This window comes from Stegodyphus dumicola, chromosome 3 (assembly GCF_044657685.1).
Source record: "Stegodyphus dumicola isolate Sdum_Otavi_A_Nest chromosome 3, ASM4465768v1".
Lineage (NCBI taxonomy): Eukaryota > Metazoa > Arthropoda > Arachnida > Araneae > Eresidae > Stegodyphus > Stegodyphus dumicola.
In genome coordinates, this window is record NC_140770.1 from 16,802,037 (window position 1) to 16,825,473 (window position 23,437).

General features: G+C 31.2%; 1 protein-coding gene across 1 annotated transcript in view; it reads right to left on the minus strand.

The window, feature by feature from the left end:
* Positions 1-573: 573 nt before the first annotated feature.
* LOC118204840 (uncharacterized) overlaps positions 574-23,437 on the minus strand; it is a 42,631-nt gene continuing 19,767 nt past the window's right edge. The window contains exons 5-8 of the mRNA XM_035377132.2: positions 16,264-16,357; positions 10,119-10,738; positions 4,450-4,563; positions 574-1,323 (exon numbers count right to left, since the gene is read on the minus strand). Coding sequence (XP_035233023.2) covers positions 1,216-1,323; positions 4,450-4,563; positions 10,119-10,738; positions 16,264-16,357 — 936 coding nt within the window. The 3' untranslated portion in view covers positions 574-1,215. The remainder of the gene's footprint in view (positions 1,324-4,449; positions 4,564-10,118; positions 10,739-16,263; positions 16,358-23,437) is intronic.

Here is a 23,437-nt window from a genome sequence, read left to right on the forward strand (position 1 = left end):
GTCGAGTATATTTCTGGCACCTCATGCAAGCTATGTGTTAGTTTTCTGAGAGCTCTGATAGTTGTAATTATTTGGACTTGCATTCTATCACTGCCAGCTTTTAGTATAGTAATTAGCTTAATTAATAATAGAACCAGCTTCTAGTATAGCATTTAATTTGGCAGTCTTCGACTACAGTTCAATGTTTAACTTAAATTTTACTGTTTAATTTAGTTTCATCACAAGTTCTGCCTGATAAAGGTTATTTTTAACATTCTCACGATTCACGTTGTTGTTTCAGATATAGCGATAATTTGCTTCATGTCTCTTAGAATTATTGAACTAATTAACTTTATCATATCAAGTGAAACTCTACAAATTATCCAAATACTGATATATTTTTCATTTTCAGCTTATGTAAATAATGCTGTTGTGTGCCAATACTGATGTTAGCCATTGCTTTTTCAAACACAAACTATATTAAGTTTGTAAATAAGATCTTTATTCAAATTCTCTCCTCAAAAATTATATTGATCAATATCTTTCATGTAAGCTGCATAGCAATGCTTGTCATTCACTATCTTAACAACACAAAACTTTTTAAATTTTATTTTATTTTTATTTTCATATAAACAGGCTCTTTGAATTGTGTACAATCCCTAAACAAAACCCCAAACTTCCATACCAATTACATCAAATTTTTGCCAGCAGAAATACAACCCTGCTGTATTTAACTTCTATAGTTTTCACAGCATGAAAATTTCAAACATTAATCAATATTGTATTTTTAATAAATAAAGTAATTAAAGCTAATTCTATCTCAATAATTTATTTAATTAAAATATATTTAACAATATATTCAGAATTAAAACAGTTGTTAAACATTACAGATCATTACTGATTTGATTACACTTAAAATTATACAAAAATTTACACATATGTTTTGTTGTGATTATGAAAGAAATCTCACTGTAGAGTAATAATTGCATGCATAGTGCCTTTAGATCACACACTCCATTTTTATATACAGTTTCATAAAATTTAAAAATACTTCAAGCTAATGTACTTCAACAAAAGAAATACCCTAATTAAAAAAAAATTGTATACACCAAAATTTTAAAGTTGAAAATAACAAAGTGCACCAAAATTTTACAATGTTTAAAATCAAAATAACAAAAATCACTAGAAAAATACACAAGATTTAACCTACAAAACATTAAAATGAAAAAGGAAAAATCACAGTCTTGTTGATAGAGCTTTTTTTAACTGCTGATTTTCTACATACAGTTGTTCAATAATTGCAAGGCATGCATTTGTTGCAGAATTTTGCTCCTTAAGTTCTTCCTGCAGAATAAAACAATTTTCAACATCTCATCATACAAAATGCACACAATTAAAAATCCACAATAAAAATTATCTTTTTAAAATATCAGTTTTCCTGATATTGGTATACTTCGATATTGTTATGAAATGTACAGGTGCAGTTAGATGGCTTTCCCGCAAAGCAGTTTTAGGGTTGCCACATTTGGTGACAAAATTGGCAATATACCATGGACGGATGGAGGACCTTCTGGAACGAATTCTTACCAGTTTATCACAGAATGCTCTCGAACACAAGCCAAAAGCTGTATAAACCCTGCTGGTCCGCAGTCAGTTAGTGTGTGCCTCATCTAGCGAGCTGATAGTCAATCACTGAGCAAGTGTCTCGAAGTTTAGCGCCGAGTTGGTCGTCGAGTGCATCAAGAGAGTCTTTTAGTGTATTGCGAGTTAGCGCATCGTCGAGTTTTGTTTTAGACTGTGCTGAGTCGAGAGCTTATACTCTTGTGTATCATGGAGTGCATTGCGAGTTGTAGCGTGGAGAGTCTAGAGAGTACGTGGAGTTCCAAGAACGACCAAGCAGAGTCGGGAGCCGTACTCTGGTGCTTTGCAGTGAAGTTGTCTCCATCATGAAAACCTGATAACCTGAAGGCTGTGTCGCTGATTGTGTCAGCGTGTTTATAGTAGATCTTTGACGTTTGTAAAATGTGACTTTGGAGCTGTCCTGATCAGTATTGGCTAAATAAAGTGTGTTTTGATACTTTATCAAGTCTCGTCGTTATTCACTCCAAATCTATAAACCCCGTACAAACGTGAAGGAAGAAAATAACATAAAAACTGGTGTCAGAAGTGCGTTTCGTGCTTCGAAATGTAAGTTTCAGAACTTGGGAAAAAAAAGCACTTGCATAGGTCTGTGATATGAATGCTCAAGGGTCCATAGTAACACGGGAAATGTGAGAAATAACCAAGAAATTTACGAGGCACTTAAGCTTGGAGCCTTTATCCCCACATCATCAAAGATTAGTATTATTTTCAAAAAGAGGGTTCTGCAAAGAAGTAAAGCTTTGGTGTCTAAATGTTTAAAAAAAAGGGGAGGGAAGAAGGGGGGCACAGTGAAAAAAGGTTAAAACACCGGAGGACTTAATTTGTAAATTTTGAGATCGAAAAAAGGCCAGAATAAATTTTGAAGGGAAGGGATTATATTATGAATTTTGAAAAGCTTTGAAATTTCTTTGATCAATGGTCTTGTGATATTAAAAACACGAGAGTAGAAACACACTCACAAAACAGCTTTCATGTCGCAAGTGCTTCGGGTCTGGGAGAGGGAAAGCGGGAACTCGTTAGGCGAGTTAGATTTAAAGAGACATGGCCAAAACTGCCTCTGAGGAGAAACTTTAGAATAAATAAAATAATAGCTTTAAGTGTTATGGCAAAAAAAGCATCAAATTCTCTTAAAGCAATTAAGTTAATTGAAGTATCAGTGCCTGAGAACCCTTTTAAGGAGGGAATAAAAAGTGCTTAATATTAGTTAACAACTGCTTAGCGGTTTGTGCCAAATAAGATCACTTGCTACAACATGAGAAAACATTCCTGCATCCCAATTCAACGCTGGTTGCTGCAAATGACGAAATGAAATGGATTTTAATACACTGCGTCAGAGCAGATTTTTTTTCAAAAAATAATGTGTGCAAGACATTAAAAGGCCCAACGTTTATTTAATTTGTTTAAAAGTAAATATTAAAATTGCAAGTGCTGGTTAATTTGTGCCTCAATATTGTGTTCCTGTGCGAACTATCATGCATCGAGTGTTGATAACGTAAACGGGGTAATTTATATTATGTATGTAGATGGGAGAAAGTGAGTTTGTAAATTTTAGGTAGCTATTAGACGACCTTACATTTGATACTTTTATTACTTGAGCCATTTTCTTCCACTAATTTACCACACTTAACTTCACTGTTTGAAATGAAATTTACATCCAAGATTACTCCCAAGAAAAAGCGCAACATTTGAACGACCCATGTAATGTCAGTACCTGCATTTTAGTCACGTAATTTTAGTAAAAAAAATGCGGACATTAATTATGTGAGCGTATATGGTAATAAGTTTTAAGAAAGTAATGAGAAGAGCCAAGCAACAAAGAAAATTGAGATATAACCAAGGAGGTGAAAAAATATGAAGATGATATATGTATTTGGAGCTTGGCTATTGCATACCATATACTGAGTATCTATGATTATAAAAATCAAAGATGCTATTAAATTGGCTAACATTGGAAATAAGGCAGAATCAGTTACCAAACAAAGATAAGAGACATTAGAATGTATTAAGAAAGGGCTTTTGATCAGGATAACAGAGAAACATTTATGTACAGTACTTCATTCATGTGCAGTATATATCCCCAAATGCATTTATATTTTATGTTATAATAATAACAATAAGTTTTTTTTAACAGATTAATTATTTCCCTTTTATTTCTTATTGGAAGAGTTTATTTGATACAAGTCTAAAGATCTGGAATGCATTAAATGATGTGTAACGAAGTACCACTGTATTTTAGATATCTTTTATTCACACAATTCAATTTTTCTTATTGGAAGAGTTTATTTGATACAAGTCTAAAGATCTGGAATGCATTAAATGATGTGTAACGAAGTACCACTGTATTTTAGATATCTTTTATTCACACAAAAAACCAAATATATCAGACTTTCAATTATCAAAAATCAGGAGAAATCAAGAAGCATCCTGAAAGCAAATTTGGTCAGAAAAATGTAAAGGGGACACAAAAATAAAAATATATTTACCACAATATTAAAAACAATAATTCATGAGGTTTACATTAAAAGCATTCTTGTACTATAATGTACTATAATTGTATATTAATAATTATATAAAAATTATATCTGTCAAATTTTATTTTTCATATTTAATATTTAAATGACAAAACTGAAATCTCAAATATATTTTCAGTATAATAGAACATAAACTAATTAAATTTTATTTTTAATATAATAATAATTAAATTTTATTCTTCATATTAGACATTTGAATGACAAAACTGAAATCTTAAACATATTTTCAGCATAATTTTACAATATAATAAATGTAAAGACTAATTGATTTATAATACAAATACTAAAAAATTCAAACCATTGTCTTATTCAAGTGCTTGAATAAAGACATGTGCTGAAGATAGAACATCTGACGAAGGCTATCAAATTCCATACTCACACTACGATGTATAATTTTTTCAAGTGAAGGTGCCTATAAAAGATTATTAATTATTTTACCTCTTAAAATGCAATTGCATTAAATACATATTTAGGATGTCAAGGAATAACTGAAAAAGAATATATATACACAAGATGTTCAAAAAAGTAACTAGACCTTCTTTTAAAACATTCATCTCAGACAGATATTTCTTAATTTCGAAGATGCTCAAAATAAGGTAAAAAGTTTTATGAAAGCAATGTGAATATTGTGAGCATAAAGGATTTGGTAATTATAAAATCAATGGTTATATGGTTCCCATAGAACAAAAATTCCAGTTACTGCAATAGTTATTACACTTTAAAAAGTTAATTACAAAAAGTTCCATATCTTTATGGTCAAAATGTGCAGATATTAATGACTTACAGTGTTAAAAGGTTAGCCATAAAGTTGACAGCAAATGCAATTTTAAAATATGGATTTACAAAACATTAGGCAATTAATCAAAAGTAATAAAAGATAAATTAATCAGAAATTTGCTTTCAAAGTTTGTAATATTCCATATGTGTTATTTCATCTATTTTTATTCATTCTGTAATGTAGTTTTTCATTACGAATAAGGTTTAACCTTATTATGTGAGTCAAAGTTTTTTCTTCTGAATATATATGTAGTTAACCTTCGTTTACAGATATTTTCATCTTTAATGAACAATTCTGAATTCCCCAAACCTTTAAAATGAGAGATCAGTACATTACCATTTAACTAATAGTTCCTGACAAGACACAAAAAAACCTTGGCTTCATGAAAGTCTATTAATGAGACAGATTCCCATGTCCTAAATAAGCCCTAGCATTATTTTGCAGGATGTTCATAACATAAATCCAACTCCAGAAATAACCCTCACTTGGGGGGGGATGCCAGAATTACTGAAGTGACCAATCAGAGCGGAAACACAACACATGTGTATGCTTGAGAATGAAAGGACATGACTTGATTAATTAGAATTCATTGCAATACAGAATAATTCTGTATTGCAATGGACATATTTAATGCTCTCATTGAAATCAGTTTACATCATTTTTGTATGGTTATTCAGTCTCAGCAAATTTTGCTACAACTTCTGTCTCATAACTCTCCAATTAGCACTTGATTTATTATTATATTTAAAAGAAATAATGTTTTGATTTCAAAAGATGAGCACAAAGAGAACTATTCCTTCTAATACAAAGGTATCAAGGAAGAATTTCATGAAAAAGATCTTACTTCTTTCTGCAAAGAGAAATTATTAGATTGTCGAATCATCCCAAAATAGCAAAGTATGATAATTGCCAAACTGAAAACTTTTGTTCAGTTTCTTCTTGAATTCTGAAGAAACTGAATTCAAAATTGCTTAACATTAGGCACCGAAAAGTGATCTAAGTTCTTAAATTTGCTCTGAAATATCAACACGAATTTTGCATTTAAAGGCATGAAAATTAATTGATTTATTTTATCAAAATGCAATGAAATAATTCTTATAAACAATTCAAATTTTATACTTAAAGAACCTTCCTGCTTCTAGTGCAGAAACAGTTTTCATGAAATTATGTACCTTATTTTAACAAATCCTGTAATCGGAAGTACATGTCAAGGATTAACATTTAAAGAAGTTTTATAGTAAACAAAATGAGTCTTGTATTGAGGGCGCAGCACGTAATAAGTAAAAAAAAAAAACCTAGTCCATATTTGTCCTTTTAGTATTTTCCTTCTCCATCAATTGACTGAGGTTATCAATCATACTTTGATTGCGATTTTTGGATGGTTTGAATTCTAATAATTTCTCTTTGCAAAAAGAAGTAAGATCATTGTCACAAGATTCTTCCTCAATTCCTTTCCTGTACTAAATGGAACAGCTCTTCCTCTTTGAGAATCAAAACATATACTTTAATTATGATAATAAATCGGATGTTAATTGCAGAGTTACAAGACAGACATTGTAGCAAAAATTCTTGAGACTGAATACCAACACAGAAGTGATGAAAACAGCAGGCACAAAATTCAGAAAATGTTTACTGCAAAGAGCGAATTAAATATGTTCAGTTCAACACACAGCATAAAGAATTATGAAGATTCTAATTAATCATATCCTTTCATTATCAAGCATACTTGATAATGTTCTGCTCGCATTCTGACTGGTCACTTCAATTAATTCTGGCATCTACCTGAGTGAGGTTTTCACTAAGGGTATAAGTATTTTCTCCCTCCTTCTGGCATGCCTTCATGGTGCAATGGTTAGCACACTTGGCACATATTTGAGAGGTCCAGGTTCAAGTCTTGGCGAGGACAATGGTAATTTTTCATGTCTCCTACTACAAAAAATTCTAAGAACTCTACAGTGGATGCCCAAACTAAAAGGTGGTGGATGATAATTCTTCATCACCAGGATTTGGCGACTGGGATTCCTAATCCTCATTCATCCTTTCAAAGGGGGCATATAAGGTATGTTCTCCCTCCTTTTGGCATGCCTTTGTGGTGTAATGGTCAGCACACTCGGCATATATTTGAGAGGTTCACGCCCGAGTCATGAAGAGGGCGACTTGCTAATTTTTTATACCTCCTACTTCAAAATAACCTAATGTATCTACAAGGGTTATTTCTGAAATTGGGCTTATGTTATGAGCATCTTGGAAAATAATGCTAAAGCTTATTTAGAGCAAAATGTGATATACATATGGAAAACCCTCTGGGTAGTAGATTTTCACGAATCCAAGGTTTTTGTCTCTTCTCAGGAACTATTAGTTAAATCGTAGAGCACTGATCTCTCATTTTAAGGGATTCAGGAATTGTTTGCTAAAGGTGAACATCAACTCAAGTCAAATATTTGTAAATGGAGGTTCAATTATATATATATATATATATATATATATATATATATGTATATCGTATGCAGTTTTTCATTAGGAATAATGCTTAACCTTATTATGTGAGGCAAAATTTTTTCTTGTGTGTGTGTGTTTATATATATATATATATTTCCATAAAACTACATTACAGAATGATTTGAAATAAATTAAATATAGTCAAAAGTCTTTAATCTGGACTTGCCGGGACTTCGGCGATTCTGGATTATAGATCATCAGTTTAAATCTGGTAATATGGCATGCAGAAATTATAAAATTAAAAATATGAAACCGTAATTTATGAAATAAAGAGCAATTATGAACTAAAGGGTATCAAAATTTACAAAAAAAACCTTAATATTTATTTTTTACTTTGTTAAAAATTTCTTTCAACACGCGCACGCATAAAGCATACATTACGCATAGTCGAAATTAGAAAATTGCAACCAGAAAACTATTTGATGTGTATTTGTGATATTTATAATGACAAGGAATTTGATTTAAATCATATCAAAGACGGAGTACATCAAGATGAAATAGTACATTTAGTAAGGAATTATAAGCCGAATAAAATAAAAACATCTGCCCTGAAGATAAGAATAGTGCTGACAGATCAACTTCCAGTTCATTGCGTGCACGCGTAAAGCATACATTACGCATAGTCGAAATTAGAAAATTGCAACCAGAAACTATTTGATGTGTATTCCAGAGAACCAGAAAACTATTTGTACGTGATATTTATAATGACGAGGAATTTGATTTAAATCATATCAAAGACAGAGTACATCGAGATGAAATACTACATTTAGTAAGGAATTATAAGCTGAATAAAATAAAAACATCTGCCCTGAAGATAAGGATAGTGCTGACAGATCAACTTCCAGTTCATTGCGTGCAGTGAAGCCCCCCCCCAATCCCACAGAGCAGCATGAAATTGATAAACAGATTTCGGAATGGTTAGAGAAACAAAGGAGCCTTTATCCATTTTTTGCAGCAATTCCACTTTTTGTTTGATCGACATCGAAACATGCTTTCGCTTTGTAGATCCTTTGGCAGCTCCATAACCAAAAGTTCAAGCTTACTTTTATAAAATTGCTCTAACAGTCTGCAAAAAATAATAACCTGGATCCAATTAGAAGATTAAGGAACAACGCAATCTGCAACATTAACTGAAATAGATTTAGCTTAGCTTATACCGTCCGTTATGCATTAAACGTGTATGCGTAAAGGTATTATGCGCATAAAAAGCATGTGCAGAAAGTTTGTAGCTTTGAGGTCCAGATTATAGATCATTCTAGATTATGGACGTCCAGATTAAAGACTTTTGACTGTAACACGTTATACATAGAATTTTATAAAATATTACAAACTTTGAAAGCAAATTTCTGATCAATTTTATCTTTAAATTACTTTTGATTAATCGCCTAATCTTTTGTAAATCCATATTGTAAAATTGTATTTGTTGTCAATTTTGTGGCTGACCTTGTAATGTTATAAGCTAATAATGTGTCTGCACATTTTGAACACAAACAATTTTATTTTTTGTTATTTTGGATTAGGTGCCCAACTTTTTCCAGCTCACTGCCTTTTTTTAAAAACATTTTTTGTTCAGCATCCCTTAGCCTTGCAGCAATGATACATTAGATATCCTTTGAATGCGATCTGTAAACACTGAGAAAATATATACTGAAAGTTTTAGCTGTCTGTTTAGTTACTGTATTTATAGTGCATTGAAGTATTAATTAAAACTCATCATGAAATTTGAAAATGATTAGTAGTAATTAGTGAATCCAATAAAATATATATATTAATTAATTTTGATAATAGGAATTCAAATAATTATCTATGAATTATAACAACTAATAGTCACATTAAATTTCCTTAAAGCTTTTAACAGTCAACAGAAATGATCTATTTTAGTTCCTGATAGTCGTTCTTAAAATGATTTTCCCTTTTTTCTTCTCTACTGTAAAAGTTTGAAATTTTTAATTTTAAAGAGATTTTGTAACTCATGAAGCAAGCGATGTCTCAAAATTTAATAAGCCTTTAATTTACACAACATAATGACAACAGTTATTCGTTATTACTGGTTACAGAATATTTCAGTGAAAAATTGTGTGGAAAATGAGGAAATACACAGATATAAAATTACTAAAATTAAAATACATACAAGAGATAAAACTGATCTTAATACTAATAGTTCTTTGCAAGGGCAAGGAGGGAAGATCTGTCCCCGGGTAAAGCACCCAAAGGGAGCCGAACTGATGTTACAAATTTTTAGAATGAAATGTTTTCCATTCTTTGCAAACAAGAAGGGTGCGAGATCTTCAGTTGTCCCCCGGGTGCTGAAAACCCAAGCTACAGCTCTGGTTCTTTAGCAGTCTAAAATTTAAGTTTATAAAACTATTCAGGTTAACTTTTGAATTTAGACATTAGGATTTTGCACCCCCTTTTTTTTTTCCACTGTGAAAGGCACAAGTAGCACAGGTGTAAAGAAATTTTAAGACACTTTTCTGTGTTTTCTTAAAACTTACTGTTAAAATATAATTAACATTAAAAATGGTTTAACACATTTTGAAATTAAGCTACCAAGTTAATAAAATTAAAAACAGTCAAATTTTGATAAAATGAAATTGAAAAGGTCAAAAAATATTCAAATTATTTTTTAACAATAATTTAGAATTCTACACTTTAACAATTCTGTTTAAATAAATGAAGTTCTACTGTACCTCATCTTTATGTCTAGACAATGAATTCAGATCAATTACTTTTATTTCTTTCATAAGTTTATCTATTTTTGCAACTAATTCTTCTTTTGAAGTTTCAGAAATTTCTTCACGGCTCTCCTCAGTTTGTGAAGCAGAATCTATTGTAATCTTCTTATTTCTGAGGCTTTTCTTATTGTTTCGAGAATCCTTTGAAATTTCTTCATTACAACTTTGGGGTACCACAATGTCAGTATTTAAATAATGTTCTTTATGCAATGAAATAGTAGAAACAATCTTACTGGAACTTTTAATTTGACTTTTTGTATCTTTTTCTTGTTTTACTACACCTGAATTAGATTGAGTATCTTGTTTATTTCTTATTGTTATATAATTTGAAGGATATTTTTTCAAATTGTTCCTAGAAAGACAATCCTCTGTTGGTAATCCTCCTACAATTTCTTGCTTTTCTGAGACACTATGTAAATATTTATCTTTTTTTCCATTCCCAGACTTGTTTTCTGCAATGTGTAAATTCAAGTTTTCCTCTGCTTCATTCTGAAAGCTATTCTTAACTTTATCTGAATTTTGGGATTCCAGTGAAGAATTTCTTTTCCTGGAATTTTTCTTTTTCCCTTCAACATCTAAGGAGAAAAAAGCAACAAAGCAAAGTTTAAATAATATGCAAATAGAAAAAAGTTACTTATATAGTATAAATTAATTCATATTATAATAAGATTAGTTTCATACACATTCTTATGTATGTTTGTAATACATTCTCTTTTCCCACTGAAAAAAATAAACACTACTTTTAAATGTATGTTTTCGTTTTCCAATAAACATAATAGCAAGAGAAAAACCTACAATAAGGCTAGATTACAATCAAATTCAAATTCTTCAAGAAATCTAAAGCAATGAATGAATAATATTGAAAATATTTTTAATTTTATCTACAAAAAGTCTAGATAAAACAACAAAATGGCAGCATTAAACAATCTTGTGAAATGACAAAGGTCAAGAAATACACCCACATGAAACTTGAAAGATAAGTTGAGTGAAGTCGTCTGCTTCTTTATCTTGATGCAAATTGGAAGGGGGGAAAAAAGAACTTTTACTATGATGTCAATGATTTGGAAAGTATTTCCATTATGACATCATTATTTGGTAAGTATTTCTCTTTTCTTCATTCAGTATCTTGTTCTTCCTGTTGTAGTTTTCTGAGTCTATAAACTGAATGCTTAATTCTGATAGGTTAGTGAATTTTCGGTATTTGACTATACTGCTACTTTTATGTTTTACCAAAATATAAGTAACTTAAAAGGTGTTAAAATGAGTAAGTATATAAAGTTACAATAATACACAAATTAAATGCATCCCATGCTTTCTGCATATGAAACATTGCCACTCATGTATATCATGTAAGAGCAGGGTTGGATTACCATTAAACAATATCAGTATGTGTTTAAGGATACCACAAAATAGGTCCTTAAATATTCAGGAATGGAGGCTCCAAAAAATTTCCAATTGCCGGTTTTTTCCATAGAATGCATGGTGCAGCTAAACCAAAATTAAAAGAAAGAAGCAATGTCGGAGGGGGGCTGGCATAAACATACATGGGGGCACTAAAATATTTTAAGTGTTTAGGGCCTCTAAAATCTGACCCTGTGTAAATTCAAATTTGCCTTTGATAAATCCATCAAGATATCATAGCAGTTATCTCTGCTGCTCTTTTTACATAATTTTTTCTTTTGAAACTTTCAATCATATCAGGCAATTACAAAAATGTGCTACCAAAATTTTCAAATTAAAATTTTTGTCAATGAGCATATGTTGATCATGCTTAGGGACTATCAAATCAGATATAGCACATTTGATTTTATTGAAATTTAATCTTAACGTATATACAGATCCAGCATAATTATCTCACCTAAGCCATAGTTCCCACAGTAGAGAAATCTGGAAGATGGAACTTAGACATTTTTCTACACAAAAAATTAAGATTTGAAGGGCAGCTTTAAACGAATCTTCTTCCTAGCTGCAATGAAATCATTTACTGTATTGTGTTCTTATACGATACCCTCAAAAATCCAGTGTATTGCATATATACAATACATGGCTGACAGTGGGATTCATGACCTTTGACCAGGAAGTCAAAAGCATTAATAATGTATTATTGCTTATCAAATATCTGACTTTTCCTATGCCTTTCTGCCACAGCTTCATGCAAGGATAACTGAATGGCTGAATAGGCATTTGTCATTGAGATGATAGATCTTACACAGAACAGATTTCATCTGTTCACTATATAACGAAAAGACCATCATATATAAGGGGTGTTCAAATGAAAAGGTACGAAATGTTGTAACAAATGAATTGGTTGAAAATTGAATATGCTACTTTTCATAATGTAGAGACATCTTAACTTGTTAACTGGGGAATAAGCTTTCAGTAAAATCGTTTCACAATGGAGACTTTTTCCTTTGCAGTAACTTCAGCACATCGCAAGGAATAAATAAAAGAAAATCGTTTAAAAATATTTAATGATATTAAATATTAAAATTAAACATTTTTAATCCGGAAAAACAAATTAATTGAACGAATTTAAACAATTATTTCGTATGATATTCCCTAAAGCAATGCGGCATACACAAAGCAACACTGTTAGTCGGGACATCAAAATCTCGATTCTTTCCTAAGACCCTTGGAATAGCATAATTTGCATCTCCTCATTACATTTACTCTTGAAGAGTCGGATGGTATATAGTCTGCAAAATGTCTTTCAAAGAGTCGAGGTGGTTTTGGTGTCAAAGATGATCGTCCTGTACTAGTAGATGGCGACTGCGATCCGTCTCTATAATTTTCAACACCTTTTTCTACAGTTTCGATAAGGAAATGAAGCCTATCTAGGTGACCGCCATCTTTCTTGTATAAAAGATATGCATTTAAACACACCATGTCTAGTGCATGTAAAAATATCTTATAGTAATACTTTTTTACTTGGTTTCTAGCGATATAAGTTTTCATTTGTCCGTCAGCAAGACCAACTCCTCCCATATTTTTGTTGTAGTCAGCGATAACTTCTGGTTTTGATATCGTTTTCTATTTCTACAAATTTATTGTCGTAGATAGTACTCAATATAATTACATCCTTTTTGTCTTTCCACTTCATAATCATTATTTTGTCTCTGTACCTAGCAATATGTTCATCTTTTTTCAAAACACAATTTTTGATATCAGATGGTATTCCCTTTCTATTTTTTCGCATTGTTCCTACAACATCGGTTTTTCTTCTGCACATCTTCTCAGCTAGATCAGTACTCGTATACCAATTATCAAGATATAGCGTATATCCCTTATCCAACAAATCGTGGCACAATTCAAGAACAATACGATTTGGTCCCTGTTCTGGATAGTTCAAACCATACAGCGCGTCTTTACCTGTATATATAATGAAATCACTTATGTATCCGGATTTACGTTCACATATCTTATACAATTTAACACCAAATCGACTTCTTTTCGATGGAATGTACTGTTTCCAAGACAGTCTTCCTTTCCATAGCAAAAGAGACTCATCTACAGATATTTCCTTATCTAGTACGTATAACACCTTGAATTTGTTTCTGAAATAGTTCAAAATGGAATCGATTTTGTAGGTTTTTTTGTTGCACACTTTTAGATTGAAAGCATTGTTATCACTAAAATGTAAAAATTTTACTAACAGTTGGAATCTTTTTTCTGACATAGTTTTATAAAAAAATGGAGTCTCCAGACTTTCTCGCTTTGTGAAATAAAGCTGATAAGAAGGTTTTCCTATTATTCCTTGCAAAATTAGTAAAAAAATAAATACTCTCATCTCTCGGTCATCTGTGTCAACCCACGAGAGACATCTTGAACGTGGTTTCATGGAAGTATTTTTTTTCAAAAAAATGTCCGCCGTATTTGTTTGATTGTTCCACAATAAGTTCTACAAAATTAATCGATAAATTTCTCGAAATAAAAAAGGCAATCCTTTATTTCAGGTCCTTCAAATGTAAGTCTAGATTGAGATAAAAACTGGAAAGGCGATCGCAATATTCTTTCACATTTCCATTCAGCTGATGTCGGTTGAGTATTTTGGTCTATAACATCATCATCCTTTGATTTTTCGTCCGGACCATCAGTAAAGAAGTCGTTATCGCTTTCTTCCGAACTGGTACTTATTCTAAGAATTTGATATTGTTTACCAAACCTCACGGGCAATATTTCATCGTCAATTTCAGACAATTCAAAAATTATTTTCTGCTTCACAATAATTTTTATCCATATTTATAAAAAACTAACAATTATTCAAATCAACAAGTTATTACTAATATGTAAAATACTGAAATGCAGACTAAAATGAAATTAAGTTGTGCAAATTAGGAGTGTTATCACAATTTATGAGCGGACAAGTGTGTTCCATTGATCGATTTTTCTTGAACAACGGTCAAGTGACAGATTGCAAAAAAATGTAAGAAAAATTTCATCATACCCATTGAAATAGTCTTCCCAGCAAGACGAAACATTTCGTCGTAACCATTGAAATAGTCTTCCCAGCATGACGAAACATTTCGTCATACCCATTGAAATAGTCTTCCCAGCATGACGAAAAATTTCGTCATACCCAGTTAACAGATTAAGGATGCGAATGCAGCGTCCAGCATAGTTGTGCGCAAGCGCCTGCACATGACAAATGAGAGAAGTATGCAGTTCTGTGGTTTGTCCAATTGATGCGGCACTGCATGTAAGGAAATCATGGCATTCCCATTGCAAAATTCGACAATTAAAGAGCAGCGAGGTGTTATGAGATTTCTGATTGTGGAAGAGGTTAAACCGGCCGATATTCATCGCTGGATGGTAGTCATATATGGGAAGACTGCTGGACAAGCCTATGAGAAAGTGGAGCACCAGTTTCCGTGAAGGCCTGGAGTGTTTGAATGATGACCCAAGACCAGGCCGAGCTCATCGACCTGGGTGAGAAGCAATATCTCAAAGGGATTCAAATCGGATGGGACACAGTGGAGGACTGGCTCCTGTCACAGCTACTGGAATTCTGGGAAGAGGGAATCCTTCGGCTCGTGAAACAGTGGGATAATTGTGCTCAGGGCTGTGGTGATTACTTGTGAATAAAAACTTCAATATATCCATAATGTCATTTTATAACTTTTCATTTGAATACCCCTTATATATAATAAAACTTCTGTAGCCCATCAGTAATTTCAGAAAACATGTATTGTAATTCTATCTCATTAATTAGTTTTTAATTTTTCTCAGTGTAATTTTTCAAACCCATTTCTTTAACAATTGCACCTCTTTTGGTCTTTGCACTTGAATATTTCTTAGCGATTTCACTATCGGGAATCATTTTTCGAAATAAAGCTGCAGCGTGATCCGATGCATTCAGTGGCAGTTTGAATTTCATCAATAGGCCCAGTAGAATGGGAGATATAGAACTGTCCCACCCTTTTTTTGTGCAGTGTACATAGCAATTTCTTGTCAACGGAAGAAAGTTTATTATACAGAATTGTAACATTATGTTTATGATCCACTGTTGATACTGTAGATTAGGAGCAGCCAACTTTTGTACTCTCAAAGGTAGTTTAAATTATATTTTGGGCGTTAGGCTGTGAAATATGTTGTTTCACAAGTAACACTAAACAACAAACACAAGTAATGAGACTCAGAAAAATAAATGTGGTTATTTCAAGATTCTTCTAGTATTCATTTCAAATTTTTATTTGTATGAAGATTGTGGGTATTTGGCAAAAATTCTACAGAAGAATGGGCAAAGATTACAGACAACTACAAAATAAAAAATAAATTACTTATATATTTACCCAATGAACACACTAAAGGAATACATTTTTTATGCCACTCCCTGTAAACATACACCAATGAGAAGAATCTCATAAATAATTGATTATTTTTGGATAACTCAAATATAAACACACAAAAATATTTTAAAGTATACAAATTTGACATTTATAAAAAATGAGCAAGTTCCACCTTAATTGCTTTTAATAATTTTTAAGCCATAGGGAAAAAACAACAACCTATTAGTGCTAATTTAAAGGAATTTTAAAATTAAAGACGAATGACAATTTTTACAGCAATATTTTGATGGATTTAAAAGCAAATGCCTACTTACTTTTAGATACTTTAGAATTTTCAACATTTTCCTTTAATTTTTGGCTTGAGCTAGAACCTTTTTTCTTTTCAACAAGAGGGCATTGAATTAAATCCTGCATTAGAAACATTACAAAAAATTACTTGAACTGAAATTTATATGTTTCAATCACTTAAAAGTAATTTTTTTCCCAATGAAATAGTGGAAAAATTATTTGTTAAAAACAATTTTTGTTTTAATAGTGTAAATGCAATAAATAGATATTTACATTAAAAAAGAATACTAGTTACTTAAGTTAGTTATTTAAAGAATTTAGAAAATGAAATATAATGTGAAATATGAAGCTTAAATGACTTACTGAAATAATTATATTTCATTTATGAACTGTTTACTTTTAATATACATATTTTAAATGTTATTTTATGCAGAATTTATGAAAAATGTTATATTAAGAAGATATGCCAACCTTTGAGGAGAGCTAGCAGTAATATTTAACTGAATGAATCAATAATACAGTAGAAAATCTGAAATTTGGAATGATCTAATCTTCCAAACACAAATTAAAACAACAACAACCACCTCCCCCACCCCTAGAAAATCTAGGAATGGAGAAAGTAGAAACAAAGGTATGATGTAAATGTGATTTCTTCCTGACCGAGATTCCTGTACACCACTTTAAGACACGCTGGCTAAGTTAGCATTCTATTAATGTTGTCCAAACGTCCTGTGTAATCTCTGCAGGTCAAAAATTCTGCTTCCCCTGAAAACTCTCTAAGTTAAAAAAAAATTACCATCTCTAAATTCTAAAAGTTTCACCATCTCCAATTTTTACCACTCAGTTTTTATCGAAATCCTAAAATTTTTGCCGTCTGAGGTGGCAATACCAGCTATGGCACCAGTCCTGTTGGGGGTTAACATTCTTGTTGTGATATAAAAATTAAGTGAAGCTGCAATGCTGCCATATCTATCAGGGTGGATCCAAAAAAAAAAAAGTTCACAAGGGTAATAAAAAATTATTTATTAACAAGATAGAAAATATAAAAGGGTATTAAGAGGTGTACTTGTCTATTAGTTTTTCACACAATCACCAAATCTATTTAGGCATTTAACTAAACACAGGACCAACGTGTTTAACCTGGCTTTGAAGAAATCACGTCCCTGCTCACTGATTCAGTTATTGGTGATTGTTTTCACATCACTGTCTGAAGAGAACCTCATTTCAGATAAATGAAACTTCAATTTTGGAAAAAGAAAATAGACACTGGGTGCTAAACCTGAATTATATGGGGAATCGAGACTTTTCACTTAAACTTTCCCAGCAATTCTTGAGTTTGGCGAGCAGTATGGGGCCAGGCTTGCCATGCAGGAGGATGAAACCATCACTCAACAAGACAGGGCACTCGTGTCGGATGACTTCATGTAACCATGTCTAAGTGGCACAATAACGATTAGTAGTAATGGTATGGCTATGTTCCAGATACTCGATCAGAACAACAAATCACGGCTTGCACCTCCAAGAGAGACCACTTTCCTAAATGTCTTGCTGTTACAATTGCTCTGATGGGTCTGTGAACTTCAACCACTGCTAGACAACTAGTGTTATCTGCCTACACTCATTATTTTTAACACAGAAATTATTATGGAAGGATAGAATATTCATTCCACAATAATTACTTTTCAAATGCTGATGCTTTTAACGTTTTTTTTTTTTTTTCTTCCCCCTGATCCTCCTATATACATCTCACTATCAATCTAAGAGGTGGTCTTTTTAAGGAAAACTAGATCATATTCATGTTATAGATGGAGAAAATTACAAAAGCATCAGCATGGCATTCGAGTGCAAAATAAATTTACCTTCAAATCAAATTGAAAGGCTTCAATTTAAGATACTTTTGTGAAATCAATCTTGTTTCTAAGAGGAACTGAAAAATTTTTATTGTCAATTTTTTTAAATACGACTTCTATTTGTAGAAGGTTTTTATTGTTTTAATTACACTTTAATGAAATTTCTATATCCTTAGCCCTACGTTTAAAAATTTCATTTTATATTCAACAAATATTTGTTACATCATTTATCAAGGACAAATAGCCAAAACATTCATGACACTACCCATAGGATGAGATATTTGAACTTGCAGTAATTAGCATTAAATTATAAAATTTCTTGAAACATTTACATTTTACACATATAATAGTCCCACATATTTTAAATAAGATAAGTGGCTGTTTATTTATATGTTACTAACAGTTAACTTTTATATCAATTCTTTCTTTAATGCCTCATTTTGTCACTTGCTCAGTCCAAATGTATATATACATTTTATGCCAAGGGGCATAAATTGGGAAGAAAATAATAATCAGCGTGACTCACGACAAAAGTCTAGCTGTTGTTACCACAGCTGCTTGCTTAAAGATATAGAACTTTGTTGGAGAGTTTTACGTTTACATTTTTATATATACATGTATAATTTTTGCATTTTTTTTAATGTATCTTGCTTCCATAATAAAGATTAAGGGAAGGAGATAACTCACCTTAAAGTGTAGAGATAACTTCTAAGGATGAGTAGTTAGTTAAAAATAATTAAATTATGTAGTTACAATTTTTTTTTATTTCTAAAAAAATATCCATAAAAAATGCATTAAGAATACTTTACAGCAGATGCAATTTATGATATTGTTTCAAAAATGATACTACTATAACTATACATTACAAGCATAAAAAAAAAAAATATGTTTTGTAGCAACAACAAGCAACAAAATGTTTATAAGTCTTATTTATTTGAAAATTTTCCAGATATTTCAGTTAATTTACACCACTTTCCTTCTCATTAGCAAAATTTCTAGGTTTATTTGTTTCAATGAACAAATCAATGCTCCCACTACTTTCTGTTTCATATCCTAATTTGTTAATGTTTCAACAATATAACCTGAAAGAATAATTTTTCTCTTTAAAAATAAATTTCTTTTTCAATAAATTTCCTCTTTATTCTAGAATTTTCAGATTTAATTAAACATTTCTGTTATTCTAAAGAACTACTTGCACTTAAAATATATAGAAGAAATGATTAATTTCATTTCTTTAATAATGTGAGTATTGAGAATAAATATAAAATGCTGTAAGGTTAAGGTCAATGTCAAAGCCAGTGTGGCAGAATTTTAAAAATTTAATGAAGCACTGAGCATAAAATTTTCTAAATTTTATTGCTTTAAAAAGTTTTAGAATTTAGGGCAGGCACTGAGGTATGTCTGACGCACTGAGATATACATGATGAATCTTTTAATAAATCATCGATTTTCCATTTCTTTGCTTTCTTCAGTTGCTATAATGGTTGTGTCTAGTGAAAAAAATAAATGCATTCTGGGATTAATTTTGTTTTCACTGTTCATCCAAAAATTCTCCAAATGATGAGAAATTCATCATGAATTTCCTACAAAGCATTCCTATTGCATGTTAATGCCATGAAGACATGTTTCATTTCATCACAAATTGTAGTTCTATAAATCTTGCTGTCAGAATAATAAACTTTAAATCTTGCCTTTAGATCTTCCAATGTGCATGGTCTAAAATTCAAAATAAAAACTATCCCTCAACTCTGTAAGAACAAAAAGCCAGAAGATTTATCCCTGCCAAAAATAAAATAAACTGAATTTTCAAGAGAAAATTTATACACATTTAAATATTCTAAAGCAATTACATGGGAAAAACTTTTTATCATGAAAAAATAGAAAAGAAGACAAACGAAAATAATTTAAAATAATTATAGTAGCATTTTTGTTTTTTCTAAGAAGTGTTTCAGAAACTGGGCTTTATTTTTCAGATTCAAAATATTCCTTAGTCTCCAAAATGGAAAGTAACATCATTTTAAATAATGGCAAGAGAAAATAAAAATATTTTATTTTAATATTATTTCTTAAATACAAGTATAATTTTAATATATTATCTTTACTTTTATGATATTTATAATGATATTAAGATATTTATCAATGTAAGATGAGTAAAATGCTTGTAAAAACAATCATCAAAATTTCACAAATCTTCGAATAAAAAATTTTCTATACAAGCTGATCTTGAAATCGCCAAAATGTTGAAAAGTTGCAAAATTTAATGCCACATAATGAAAGAACTCATATCTCCAAAAGCGAAAGGTTGTTTCTGATGTGATTTTTAGAATTCTTCATTTGCTAAAAAGAAATTATTTCAAAAAGTTTATTTTCAATCGAGGCAGGGCCTCATGCCTAAAACTTGAGCATCCATCATTTATATTAAAAAGTGGGAAAGAATTCAAAAGTTAACCCATCAAATACATATTTGTCAATGCACTGCCAGAAATATTCCTCCAAAATGTTAATTCACACTCAAAATGGTAGCTGTAAGAAAATGAACAGGAATGTCAGAAGAGTAAAATTAAGGACTTTCAAGGACCAAAAATTATTTCCAAAAAACCTAAGGACTTCAGGTACTGTTAAGGATGGTATGAACCCTGCAAAGACTTTCAACTTTTGAACTGCAGTCTGATTGACTCAATACAACAGCTATGCAGCCTTCATTAGGAAGAAATTATACCTTGGTTTTTCCCAAGATTTTTAAAAGCTGCCTTATCTGAACACACAGAAAATTTTTACAAGAGGACTTAATAAAAAGGAAAGTGAGAACCCTGTGATATAAGTACATTTAAACAGATTATGAAAGCCCAGAGAATTAAATCTTGTACTGCAGATATAAAGAATATTACAAGCTGTAAAATCAACTTTATGTTAAAGTCAAAATATTTTAACATAAAGTCAATCAACACATCTTGAAGAAACAAATTTTATTTATTTTTAATACAGCACATTAAATAAAGCAAATGTTTAAGATACTATTGGAAAACAGCATAATTAGGGCCATAGACAGAATAGTACAACAGTCTTTTAGGTCACTTTTAGGTAATAGTCCATGCAGACTGAAGTCTCCCAGAGTTAGGTAAGTTACAGACCAGGCATGTCAAACCCAGTACCTCAACTGGGCCAAATATTCATCAGTGTGTAGCGACATTAGGTTATTATGATGGAGTGAAAAATTTTTTGAAGAAGTGAAAAATGAGCAATGCCCTTGTCGGGACTCGAACCACGGATCTCTCAAATACCCACCGAGTATGCTGACGATTACACCACAAAGACATGCTAAGAAGGCGGGAGAAATACCTTATATACTTCCCCTTTTAAAGGGTGACTGGAAATTAGGGGTGTTGATTCTCCACCACCAGCAACATCCACCACCTTTTTTAGTTTGGATGCCACTGTGGAGACATTAGGTTTATTTTGAAGCAGGAGAGAGAAAAAATGGGCAATACCCTTGCTGGGACTCAAACCTCTCGATACGTGCCAAGTGTGCTGACCATTACAACATGAAGGCATGTTAAGAAGGTGGGAGAAATATCTTATAAGTGTACGTAGTATGGGCCACAAATAAAGAAAAGCCAATCATTTAAAAAGTGAGTAAACACATAAGATTTTCTGTAGTACTATAGTTTTTTTAAAAAATAAAATAAATATAAGGAAATCTGGGTAGCAGATGGATACCTAGTGTTTCTTTCCTGATACCTGGTATCTTTGTTGCTACAAGCAGCTTTCGGATGTCTGGAGCCAGCTGCTTTGGAAACATGCTGCTCACACTAGCGATTTTCAGAATATATAGATCAGATGAATGTCTGTTAACCTAAATCTTGTTCCTTTTCAATTAGTAAGAAAAAATTTTCATGTTGATATGTACTACTGAACATGAAACTCGTGTACAGTGCAAATTTGCAGCTTTCTAAAAATCATGCCAGCAAGTTTTGCAAAATTCAGGGATATTATTGAATCTTCTACTGAATCTTTCCTTACAATTGAATCACACTCAAATTCTCATTAATTCCATTTGTAAATGGACTGGCTTTTTCTCAGTGCCTGTCAAAAAAATATCTAAAAGACGATCTCACAAATCTTTTTTTTTGGTATGAGATTATGAGATATTTGATGGAATTCTAATTTTTATTGATATATCATAAATATATCATAGTTATATACCTTTTGTTATTTCTAAGGAATGCAAGTTTGATTAATCTGCTGTAGATAATAGTGAGGAAGCTCAAACTTTGGCTGAGAATGCTAAATTTAAGCTCCTTAGCAGCTGTTGCATTGAGTTTCATTATGCAAAAATTCTGAATTTATTTCAAACAACAATATAGTAATGAACAGAGGCTATGAAAAACGACTTGGTTTTATGTACATGTTATTTTAACATTAACTAAACTATAAGCTGGGGGATAGATATAGCAATGATAATAAAATTTATGCCAAGATGTAAATAGAGCCAAACTGTCTGCCAAAGAGATTAAATATCCATTTAATAAATGAATTAAACCTGTTCCAAAGAGAAGCATTCAATTTCTTCAAAAGTCTACAGCCATAACTAAAATAAATGTATATTTTTTAAAGCAAATAATACAATTTCTGTAAGAAATTAGTGAAAGAAGCCAAGGCAAGTACAGCCAAAAGAGCAAACCTTCTCATTTTATGAGCCATTCATAAAATATATGACAAAGCAAAAGAGAAATCGTAATGGGGAAAAACAATAACATAGCAAGCATGCAACATGTTCTCTGTTCCAGGAAAAATTAAGCAGTTTAATTAAATGTTCCAGGTAAAATTAAGCAATTTAATTAAATGTTCCAGGTAAAATTAAGCACGCTTATCCTTTTATGAGAATAATTAGGTTGAACTATCTTCATACATGAAGAAACAAGCTTCAAACATATCAATCTGTTGCACCAGATGAATAAGTTTTTAGATTATCTGTCAAAAAAGTATGAAAATGCATATTAAAAGAAACACTGGAAAATAAGAGAGAGAGAGGGAATGGAGGTATTTTCAAGAATTCAAAATCACAAGAAGATTTGCATGTAATCTCATGAATTAAAAACAATGCACACTTTCATAAAATATACTGTATGCAAGTCCCTAGCAATATAAGTTGAAATCAAACTTATATGTGAAAGGTCTAAAAAATAGCTCTGATGATTTACATGTAGGCAATAAAATGCCTCAGAATTTTTATTATTTTATTTTACATAGTAGACTTGTAATTCAAACACTAGCTTAGTATTCACATAAACTAGGGTCAAAGCTTGGGAAGGAAGAGAGCTGGAATTCAAGGTTTTGTAATATGATTTCA